The sequence below is a fragment of the Lontra canadensis genome, unplaced genomic scaffold (genome assembly GCF_010015895.1).
Source record: "Lontra canadensis isolate GAN:19392208 unplaced genomic scaffold, GSC_riverotter_1.0 scaffold3, whole genome shotgun sequence".
NCBI lineage: Eukaryota > Metazoa > Chordata > Mammalia > Carnivora > Mustelidae > Lontra > Lontra canadensis.
The window spans coordinates 28,952,675-28,965,015 of record NW_022630997.1 but is presented as its reverse complement, the minus strand read 5'-3'; the positions used below and the strand labels follow the sequence as shown (position 1 = coordinate 28,965,015).

General features: G+C 36.6%; 1 protein-coding gene across 5 annotated transcripts in view; it reads left to right on the top strand.

Annotated features, from left to right (window-relative positions):
* Positions 1-12,341, top strand: part of ZFAND4 (zinc finger AN1-type containing 4) — an 80,471-nt gene that overhangs the window by 36,969 nt on the left and 31,161 nt on the right. For 4 of the 5 annotated variants that reach the window (XM_032837542.1, XM_032837537.1, XM_032837551.1 and 1 more), the window contains exons 3-4: positions 7,219-7,294; positions 9,874-9,941. In XM_032837542.1, the coding sequence (XP_032693433.1) occupies positions 7,219-7,294; positions 9,874-9,941 (144 nt within the window). The remainder of the gene's footprint in view (positions 1-7,218; positions 7,295-9,873; positions 9,942-12,341) is intronic. The other variant, XM_032837560.1, reaches the window with a different exon arrangement.

Genomic DNA, 12,341 nt, shown 5'->3' with positions numbered 1-12,341 from the left:
ATCTCTCTTCTTCTTCTGGGATCCCAATTATTCTAATACCATTCTGTCTTATGGTATCACTTATCTCTTGAATTCTCCCCTCGTGATCCAGATAGTTGTTTATCTTTTTCTCAGCTTCTTCATTCTCTGTCATTTGTCTTCTATATCACTTATTCTTTCTTCTGCCTCATTTATCCTAGCAGTAAGAGCCTCCATTTTTGATTGCACCTCATTAATATATTTTTTTAAATTTCAACTTCGTTAGATTTTAGTTTTTATTTCTCCAGAAAGGGATTCTCTAGTATCTTCTATGCTTTTTTCAAGCCTGGCTAGCAACTTTATAATCATCATTCTGAACTCTGGTTCTGACATCTTACTAAGTCTGTATTGATCGGGTCTCCAGCAGTTGGTACTGCCTCTTGTTCTTTTTTTTGAGGTGAGTTTTTCTGCCTTTAATCCAGAGAAAAATATTCTATTCAGAGACGAGTAGATGAATGAGAGAACAAAATGCTAAAAGGGTAACATTGACCCTAGAAAAATATACACTAACCAAATCAGAAGAGACCCGAAACCAGGGGGAGAAGAAAGGAAAAAAAAATTATTTAGCTGGTGAAGAGAACAGAGCCACACACTTGATGTGGGGTATATTTTGGTCTGTTAGACAAAACTGCCTCCCAAAATTTTGAAGAAAGAAAAACTTCTATATATATAAAAATAAGGGTAAACACAACGATGGGATGGAATATGACTTTCTCTACACCTTAAAGAACTGGAGAATCAACAACAAATCAAACCAACTCCACACATAAGAAGGGAAATCATCAAGATTAGAGCTGAGATCAATGAGGTAGAAACCAGAGATACAGTAGAACGTATCAATGAATCTAGAAGCTGGTTTTTTGAAAGAATCAATAAGATCGATAAACCATTGGCCACACTAATCCAAAAGAAAAGAGAGAAAGCCCAAATTCATAAAATTATGAATGAAAAGGGAGAGATCACAACTAACACCAAGGAAGTAGAAACAATCATCAGAAGTTATTATCAACAGTTATATGCCAATAAGCTAAGCAACCTAGATGAAATGGATGCATTCCTGGAAAACTATAAACTCTCAAAATTGAGGCAGGAAGAAATTGACAACCTGAATAGACCAATATCTAGTAACGAGATTGAAGCAGTGATCAAAGACCTCCCCAAAGCTCTCTCCTTGGTGGGGAGCCTGCTTTCTCCTCTCTCTCTCTGCCTGCCTCTCTGCCTACTTGTGATCTCTCTCTGTCGAATAAATAAATACAATCTTAAAAAAAAAAAAAAACTCCCAAAAAAACAAGAGCCCAGGACCTGACGGATTACCTGAGGAATTCTACCAAACTTTCAAGAAGAAATAACACCTATTCTCCTGAAGCTGTTTTAAAAAATTGAAGCAGAAGGAAAACTTCCAGACTCTTTCTATGAGGCCAGAATTACCTTGATCCCCAAACCAGGCAAAGACCTTACCAAAAAGGAGAATTTCAGACCAATATCACTGATGAATATGGATGCTAAGATTCTCAACAAGATCCTAGCAAACAGGATCCAACAGCACATTAAAAAGATTATCCACCATGACCAGGTGGGATTCATTCCTGGGCTACAAGGATGGTTCAACATTCGCAAATCAATCAATGTGATAAAACAAATTAATATGAGAAGAGAGAAGAACCACATGGTCCTCTCAGTTGAATCAGAAAAAGCATTTGACAAAATCCAGCATCCGTTCCTGATTAAAACGCTTCAAAGTATAGGGATAGAGGGAACATTCCTGAATTTCATAAAATCTATCTATGAAAGACCCACAGCAAATATCATCCTCAATGGGAAAAAGCTTGCAGCCTTCCCGTTGAGATCAGGAACATGACAAGGATGCCCACTCTCACCACTCTTGTTCAACATAGTATTAGAAGTCCTAGCAACAGCAATTAGACAACAAAGAGAAATAAAAGGTATCCAAATTGGCAATGAAGAAGTCAAACTCTCTCTCTATGCAGATGACAGGATTCTTTATATGGAAAACCCAAAAGACTCCACCCCAAACTACTAGAACTCATACAGCAATTCAGTAACGTGGCAGGAAAATTTAAAAAGATTTTAAAAAAGGAATTGAGGAGATAAGTTGTTGAAAAAAAGGAGGGAGGGAATGTGATCAGGCTGGGGAGTAGAACAAAGCCATATGGTAGATTTAGGGTATATTTTGGTCTGCTACAAGAGTCTGCATCCCAAAATTTCAAGGAAAGAAAAACTTATATGTATAAGAAAAATAAGGTTATACAGAATGAAGGGATAGACTATAAGTATAAAAATGAAAATTAAAAATAATTTTTAATAAGGTATTGATAAGATAAAATAGTTAAAATTGGTTAAAATAGGAAAGAGGAAACATTTAAAAAATAGAAGAAGAAAAAAGATAAGGAAAACTTAAAAGATTTAACTTTGAAAGACTAAAGAATCATGGGGAAAAAGCCATGCATTTTATGTGTTGTATTCCTGCAGCACTGGTGGTTTGCAGTTCTCATTGTTAAACTTGGTCTTGGCTGGATGTTCTTGCTGATCTTCTGGGGGAGGGGCCTGTTACTAAAATGTCTTTGCAGGAGGCAGAATTGCTCTGCCCTTGCCAGGGACCAGGCTAAGCAATCTGCTTGCATTTGCTTTTGGTAGCTTTTCTTCCCTGAATGCTTTCTGTACAGCTTTGGAGGACAAGAATGAAAATGGCTGCTCCCTAATCTCCAGCCCCGGAGAAGGGGAGGGCTCAGGGCCTCCCTCTTCAGTAAGCCTTCAGAGAAGAGCAGTCAATTAATCCTGTCTCCCCGGCCTCCCACTGCACTCCAAGCTCACCTGGCCTATGATCGAGCATTTCTATCTCTGGCACAGTGCCCCTTTTGGAGTCTGCAAACCCAGCAGATTCGGTATGCCTTTTATTTCCTTTGAGTCTTCAAACCCAGCAGATTCCTGCAATGTGCTCCCGTGCTGCTGCTCCTGGTGGAGTAAGTGGGGTGGTCTCCCCAGATCTGCCACTTATGGGGTCCCTGCTCAAAGAGTAGTTGCATGACTGTGCCTCAGATCATGATTTAAGGTAACCCTGAACTGAAAGCCCCTTCCTCGGCTTTGTCTTTGCAGCCGGCTTCCCTGCTCTGATACCTGGGAGCTCTGCCATAGTAAGACACCCCTGGTGTTTTTGTGGCCCTGCAGATCCTGAGACCACACTGTCCCAGTGAGGGCTCCACCCCCCACTTAGCCTCTGGAGCGAGGTCCCTCAATGGAGCAGACTTCTTCTTCTTCTTGTTTTTTTTTTGTTTTTTTTTTTTCTTTTTAAGATTTTATTTGACAGAGAGAGATACAGCAAGAGAGGGAACACAAGCAGGGGGAGTGGAGAGGGAGAAGACTTCCTCCTCAACAGGGAGCCCAATGCGGGGCTCGATCCCAGGGCACTGGGATCATGACCTGAGCCAAAAGCAGATGCTTAACGACTGAGACACCCAGGCACCCCCATGGAGCAGACTTCTAAAAGTTCCAATTTTGTGTTCCACTTTTCTCTGCTGCTTGCCAGGAGCCAGCCCCTCCCCCCTGGGTCTATCTTCCCATATATCACCTCAGATTCATTTCTCTGCACGTCCTATCTTCCAGAACGTGGTCACTTTTCTATTTATAGAGTTGCTGCTCTTCTCTTCAATCTCCTGTTGAGTTTGTAGGTGTTTAAAATGGTTTGATAAGTATCTAGCTATATTTCTGGGACCAGACAAAATTTACGTCTCTAACTTCTCTGCCATCTTGCTCCTCCCCCTCTGCGTATGGATCTTATACATATTTTGTTAGATTTATACCTGTTTTCATTAGGTGCTAATGTAGATGGTAATCTACATATATATTTTTAAGATATAGTTATTTTTATCAAATGGCAATATATTGTAAATTTCAAATTCTACTTGGTAATTACTGGTATATAAAAAAGTGATTGACTTTAGTATATTAAGCTTGTGTCTATAATTTTGCTATAATTGCTTATTAGTTCTAATAGTTTTTGTTGTTGATTCTTTTAGATTTTCTGCACAATCATGTCATCTGCAAAGATGGTTTTATTTCTTCCTTATCAGTATACCTTTTATTTCCTTTTATTATTTTTAGCTAATCCTGGCATTAGCTAGGACTTCCAGTACAGTATTCAAAAGCATTAGTAAGAAGGGGACATCTTTGCCTTGTCCACAGTCTTAGTGGGAAAACTTTAAATTTTAAGCCATTACATATATAGAGTTTTTGTCAAGTTGAACTTCCCCTCTATTTCTAGTTTGCTGAGGATTTTTATCATGGATGACTTTTGGATTTTGTCAAATGCTTTTTCTCCATTTGTTCATATAATCATGGGATTTTTCTTCTTCAGCCCTTTGAGGTGATGGACTACATTGATTTTTGAATGATCAGCAAGGCTTGCATAATTCTTTTTTATACACTGTTGAATTTCATTTGCTAATATTTTGTTGTTTTTTGTCATCTATGTTCATGAGAGATATTTATCTGTAGTTTTCTTGTAATGTCTTCATCTGATTTTGGTATTGGGGTAATGTTGGCCTCATCGAATGAATTAGGATGTATCCAATCTGCTTCTGGAATCAGTTGTAGAGAATTAGATAATTTCTTTCTTAAATATCTGGTAGAATTCACCAGTGAAACAATCTGGCCTCAGTGCTTTTTGTTCAAGGTCATTACTTATTGACTCTATTTCTGTTTAATAGATAAAGGAATATTCACATTATCTCTTTTGTGTGTGTTTTGTGTGGGAAGAATTGGCCCATTTCATCTAGATCATCAAATTTGTGGGCATGGAGTTGTTCATGTTCTTTATTATTCTCAAGCTCAGATATTCTTTCCTTAGCTGTGTCCAGTCTACTGACGAGCCCATAAAAAGCATTATTCCTTTCTGTTATGGTGTTATTGATCTCTCCAGCATTTCCTTTTCTTTCTTAGAATTTCCATCTTTCTGCTTACATTGCCCAACTAATCTTGCTTGCTATCTCCTTTACCTGTTAGAGCTTTTAGCAAAATAATCATAGTTATTTTAACATTTTCCGTCTGATAACTGGAGTTGGCCTGTGGGGGCTTCACATCTCAAATCTGCCTACTCTGTGTGTCAGTCTGTCCGTATTCAGTTTTATTTATTCATTTTTTTAAAGAAGGGAAGTGAGACGACAGAGGGAGAGAGAGAATCTCAAGTAGTCTCCATGCTCAGCACGGAACCCCATACAGGGCCCGATCTCACAACCCTGAGAGCATGACCTGAACTGAAATCAAGAATTGGATGCTTATTTGACAGAGCCACCCACATGCTCCTCAGTACTTCATTCAGTTTTATAACCTGTGAAGTGAACATGATATTGATGCACACTTTAGAAGATTGTGGTTGCAGTTAAAGTATGGTAATAGAAGTCAAGCACTTTTAACAGTGCTTGGCTTATAATAATGAAGACTAGCATACATACCAGTGTTATTTTTGTTTTTTAAAGATTTCATTTATTTATTAGAGAGAAGGAAAGAGAGTGTAAGCATCAGGAGGAGCAGAGGGAGAGGGACAAGCAGACTCCATACTGAGCACAGAGCCAGATGAGGGGCTTGATCTCAGGACCCTGAGATCATGACCTAAGCTAAAATCAAGAGGCAGATGCTTAACTGGCTGAGCCATCCAGGGGCCCAACCACTGTTATTATTCTAGTCAACTTTTAGTATCATAAGAAAAAATAATTTGAGAAGACAGTATATGAGATATTCAAAAAAGATTTTCATCAGTATCGGTATCCATTAAATGTCCTGTTGAGTAGATAATACTCTGACTAGTATAGTCCAGATATTCTTTGGGAAGTCTAATATGTACTTTGCAAAAAAACCAAACAAATGAAAAAGGTTAATTATGCTAGTGTATGGAATCTTTTTAATATTTCTTTAACATCACAGAAATACAAATAAACTGTCTTATAGACTATAATTTTCAGTATTGAAAATTATCTATAATGAATTTTTTTTTCAAATATTGAATTATTCTGTAATTAGTGTTTAGACTCTACAAAAGAACATGTTAAAGTACAATCACATACAAATGCTGAGGTGGAAGGAATTTTCTAGTACATTAATGTTTATTTTGGAAATTAAGTTTTCTGCCCTTTTCAAGATTAATGACTTCCATTCAGAAGCATTATGAAAGATGACATGTTAATCACTAAATAATGTTACTTGAGAACACATTTTAGGAATACACCCCCCTAAAAGGACAGTAGACTAAATTAAATGTTCTATATTTTTTAAGCTTAGATATAATTGAAATACTAGTTAAACTTAGACGTAATTGACATACTAGTTTCGGATGTACAACATAATGATTCAAAATTTGTATTTATTGAGAAGTAATCAGGATAATGAATCTTGTTAACATCCATCACCATACGTAGTTACAAAATTTTTTTCTTGTGATGGAAACTTTTAAGATCTAGTCTCATAGCACCTTTCAGGTATACAATATTATTAACTATAGTCCCCATGTTCTACTTTATTTTATGTATTTTATGACCTAATTATTTTATAGTGAGAGTTTTATATATTTTTTATAAAGATTTTATTTATTTATTTGACAGAGATCACAAGTAGGCAGAGAGGCATGCAGAGAGAGGCGGGTAACAGGCTTCTCACTGAGCAGAGAGCCCAATGCGGTGCTCGATCCCAGGACCCTAGGATCATGACCTGAGCTGAAGGCAGAGGCTTTAACCCACTGAGCCATCCAGGCGCCCCAAGAGAGTTTTGTATATTTTAACAACCTTCACCCATTTCATCTCCACTGTTGCTTACAATATACTTTTAACAAACTGCATATAACTGAATGAAGACTGTACTTTGTAGCATTGAGAACAGTCTTATAGACCTTAAATCTTAAATGCTTCAGGGCTGATTTCATGATACTTGTCTTTTAAAGTGCTCCCTAATGTTATACTTGGCTTCAAGAATAGAGAGTTACTAAAACACTGTTCTAAAGTTAGTGGACTGGATTCCATCTACTTTTAACCATAGCTTTTATCTGTGATTCTGTCAATTTTAGCTAAGCACTTAGCATTCAATTTAGAAGTATGTTTATTATTAGTAGTAGTCCTTTAATAGAAGAGCTTTGTATCATACTCTTTTGAAGATTCTATTGAATTTATAACCATATTTTTATAACCTTCCCCTAAGGTATTCCCATCTGTCAGCAGCACTTAATTTGGAATAACATGGAACTTGAAGATGATTATTGCTTGAATGATTACAAGTGAGTGTAATTGCATATTAGCTGTTTTATAGATGCTCAGTATTACAACTCCATGTATCAGTGTTTTTCTTGGGAAATCCTTGTATCATGTCTCTTCTGAATATTTGTGACCCCTAGATTTAAGTGTAAATCCTGAACCTTAAGATATGTTGGCTCAGTATGCCAGACTACCTGATCCTTTCCTTTGATTATTTGTTTTATCTTTTCATTATTCACACCAAGTTATATATCCCCTGCCTTTTTAGATCCCTCTCTTTTGAACTTGCCTTGTGCTCTTTTCTTTTGATATTGGCCCATTCCCACTTGCCTACTTTCCTTTTTTTTTTTTTCATTTTTATAAAAGAATTGGGTAAGAATAAAAATCCTAGGAAAGAGCACAGGCAGTAATTTTTCTGACATTAGCTGTAGCAACATTTTTCTAAGGTTTGTCTCCTGAGGCAGGGGAAATAAAAGCTAAAATAAACTCTTGGGACTACACCAAAATAAAAAGCTTCTGCACAGTGAAGGAAATAATCAACGAAACTAAAAGCAACTTACTGAATGGGAGATGTTTGCAAATGACATATCCAATAAAAAGTTAGTATCCAAAATATATAAAAAACTTACACAACTCATCACCCCAAAACCTAATGATCCAATTAAAGAATAGGTATTTTTCCAAAGACGACATCCAGATGGCCAACAGACTTATGAAAAAATGCTCAGTATCACTCATTATCAGGGAAATGCAAATCAAAACTATAGTGAGATGTCACCTCACACCTGTTAGAATGGCTAAAATTAATAACACAAGAGACAGTGGGTGTTGGTGAGGATGTGGAAAGAAAAGGAATCCTCCTGCACTGTTGGTGGGAATGCAGATTGGTACAGCCACTGTGGAAGACAGTTTGGAGTGTCTTCAAAAAATTAAAAATAGAACTACTCTACAATCCAATAATTGCACTACTGGGTATTTATTCAAGAAATACAAAAACACTAATTCAAAGGGATACATGCACCCCTATATTTATAGTGGCATTATCTACAATAGCCAAATTATGGAAGCACCCCAAGTGTGCGCTGGTAGATGAATGGATAAAGAAGATGTGCTATATATACAATGGAATATTATCCAGCCATAAAAGAATGAAATCTTGCCATTTACAATGACATGGATGGAGCTAGAGAGTATAATCCTAAGTGAAATAAGTCAGAGCAAAACAAGTACCATATAGTTTCACTAATATGTGGAATTTGAGGACCAAAAAAATGAGCAAAAGAAAAAAGAGACAAACCAAGAAATGGACTCTTAACTATAGAGTACAAATTGATGGTTAATCAGAGAGGAGCTGGGCCAGGGGGATAGGCGAATTAGGTGAAGGGGATTAAGAGGACACTTATCATGACAAGCACTGAGTAATCTGTAAAATTGTTGAATCATTATATTGTCACCTGAAACTAATAAACACTGTTGACTATACTGGAATTAAAATTAAAAATAATAAAACAAAACATAAAATACACTTGATAAAGACAAAAAAAGAGTATTGGGTAAGAGAGTTTTGTTCTTCAAGTCCTTCATTTTTCATCAAGCCCTCCTTCTATTACTAAGTGACACTGTATATGCACCAGTGATTGTAAGTATATTATTTGACTTTTGTCTTTCTTTCTCCCTTCTCTCATACACTTCTTTACTCTTTTTTCCTTTACTAAAATTATTTTTTATTAACACGTAATGTATTATATGCCCCGGGGTATAGGTCTGCGAATCATTAGGCTTACACATTTCATAGCACTCACCATAGCCCATACCCTCCCCCAATGTACATAACCCCACCACCCTATCCCTACCCCCCACCACCCCCTCAGTTTGTTTTGTGAGATTTAGAGTCTCTCTTGGTTTGTCTCCCTCCTGATCCCATCTTGTTTCATTTTTTCCTTCCCTACCCCCCACAGCCCCCTGCCCTGCCTCTCAAATTCCTCATATCACAGAGATCATATGATAATTGTCTTTCTCTGATTGATTTCTCTCAGCCTAATACCCTCTAGTTCCATCAGCGTTGTTGCAAATGGCAAGATTTCATTTCTTTTGATGGCTACGTAGAATTCCATTGTATATATATACCACATCTTCTTTATCCATTTATCTGTTGATGGACATCTAGGTTCTTTCCATAGTTTTCTTCACTCTTTTCTTAAGAACAGAAGAGTCAGAGGCGATGTGAAGTATCTGGAAGAGCGCTGGGATTTGGGAGCGCTTGTAGATATAGTAGATTTGCTGTTTTTCTATTTTCTCTTTTACTAAATAGATCTGTTTTCGAACACTTTGGGTCTTGGAAAACTTCTTCTTAGGGCCTCTTTTTCTTTACATGTGAAAGGAAGATGCTAAACTGAGGTGTCCTGTCATATTTAGCCTATGAGAACATACTTTTTCATTACTTATACAAGTAATTAAGTTAACATTTTATATTTATGCATATTGCTGTATCTTTTTTATATTATAGAGGGTGAGTATGATGCCTGATTAACTAGTACTTAATTATGTCTGTGTCTAACACCGAATGCTCTTTGATAATGATGGTTGGTTTTTCTGTTAACAGCATATCAGAAGGTTGTACCTTGAAGCTGGTATTGGCTATGCGTGGTGGACCTATAAATACTAGAAGAGGTAAGCATTAGTTAAAATCATATACATTAAAGCAATTTGACAATAATAATTTTCAAGCCAGTTGGTATTTTTATAGTCTCAAGTTTTAATCAAGTTCTCTTTCTGCTATTAGGTCTTAGAACAGCATTTGTTTTTTTAAGCATTGTTCTGTAAAGCGTGTATGTGCAGAAGAACCTCAGGTTTCAGAAAAATTTCCTGATTCCTGATTTAATCCAGGGATATTTAAAAATAAACCTCACCAGTAGAGGGAAAGGAAATGAATAGTATTGTGTGAATATGTTGTTATCATTGTGTTTAAATTCATACCAATTTGTTGCCTTTTTTTTTTTTTTTTTTTTACCCACTGAGTCTTCAACTCTGGATGTAATGATTGTTACAGAAAATTCTAAAGTTGCCTGTTAGCCAATTCTAAAGTTGCCTGTTAGCCTGGTTTGTGATGCATTTGGGTTTATAGATATTATTGTAGCCCTATTGAATCCTTTTTCAGAATGTGGGTGGTGGACATTAAGGAGGGCATGTAATGTAATAAGCACAGGGTATTATATAAGACTGATGAATCACTGACCTCTACCTCTGAAACTAATAATACATTATTTGTTAATTAATTGAATTTAAATTTTAAAAGTGTACATCTATTTAAAAAAAAAAAGAAAAGGAACATGGAAAAAAAAAAGACCTCACCATATGTTCCATTTTAAAATTACAGCCCTATAAATAGGGGAAAAAAAGAGAAGGTGGGCAGTCCTTGGAGGTCTTTCATTCATTTAACAAATATATTTTATGTATCTACTAGATGTTCAATGCAGTGTTCCGTGGAAGAAAAAGTTTCTGCTTACTGACAGTGCCCACAATAAAGATGTAAAGATTCGTTGTCATATCAGGCAGTTGCAGGTGCTATGGAGGAAATAAAGGAGTGTAACAGTGTCTGTGAAAGTAGGATACTAGGAGGATGATTATGGAAGGGCCTTGGAAGAGATGATGTGAGCAGAGAGTTGATTAACAATGCTCTAAGCATTGTTCTAAGCTCTAAGCATTGGAAAAACTGGGAGTGTTTACTTGGGTTCCTGATTCACATGAATCCCCACAAAGAAGAGGGACCCTTAGACTGCTCAGAGAAGTCTTGCTCCTGTGGGCCTCATTTGGGGAAGGGTGTCATATTTTAATTATTGATTCCGCCCTGCTTTATTTCTTCCACAAGTCAAATTTTATCTCTGTGTTTTGTAATTTTAGGTAGGAAATGGGACTTATCATTTTTTTCTTAACTACTTCAGGAGGATTTTGTGAGATATGTTACTTTAGTTGTTGAACTGTTTGGATAGGTTAGGAAAAACCAAAGGTAGTAGTGTTAGAGTTGGTTCCTAATATCAGCAATTATATAAATTGGACTTAAAAAATTGTCCTATGTGACATAAGATGATGTTTATAGTACCAAGTCTCAGGGTAGTTTAAGAACCCTCAAGTGTTTAAGATTTTATTTATTTGTCAGAGAGAGAGAGAGAGAGAGCACACAAGTAGGGGCAGCGGCAAGCTGAGGGAGAGGGAGAAGCAGGTCTCCACTGAGCAAGGAGCCCAATGTGGGACTTGATCTCTGGACCCTGGGATCATGACCTGAGCAGGCACTTAACCGACTGAGCCATGCAGGCATCCCAAGAAACCTAAATTATTTATGGAACCATTATGATAAGATAGAATTATACAGTGTTTAATGACATGTGAATTCCACTGTTATAAAACTTTGAGAGTTGGTTATTTGTGTATAGTATTGTCTTTAAAGCAGGGTGTTTTATCAGAACATCTACTTTTCTTACTAGGGCCAGAATTATTTTATGTTAATGAGAAGTGTAAGTGCTATAGATTTTGAGTTAAAAATACACGTGTGGGAGTTTTTTGTGTTTTGTGTTTTGTTTTGTTTTTTACTTTTTTGAGAAATGAAAATGAAAGGCATCGCTATCCTGGGGCAACTGTAGCTTTGTAATACTTTTTTTTTCCTCCAGGTTTCTATGCTTTGTAAATTGAAAAAATCAGCAAGGAGAATTAGTGTTTTTTAATATTTTAAGTAATATATTTAATAATTTTGCCTTTATTGAATCAACTTCTTTAAAAGTTTGCTCTTGTCTCCATGTATCATTGAAAACTTTGTGAAGATTAAAAACGATACCCAGATCTACAACTTTTCCACGTTGTATTTGAGAAACCATACTTTTTGGCTATTTAGTCTTTTTTTCCCCCAAGATTTTGTTTATTTATTTGACAGAGAGAGAGACAGCGAGAGAGGGAACACAAGCAGGGTGGAGTGGGAGAGGAAGAAGCAGGCTTCCTGCTGAGCAGGGAGCCCAATGTGGGACTCGATCCTAGGACCCTGGGATCATGGCCTGAGCTGAAGGTAGATGCTTAATGACT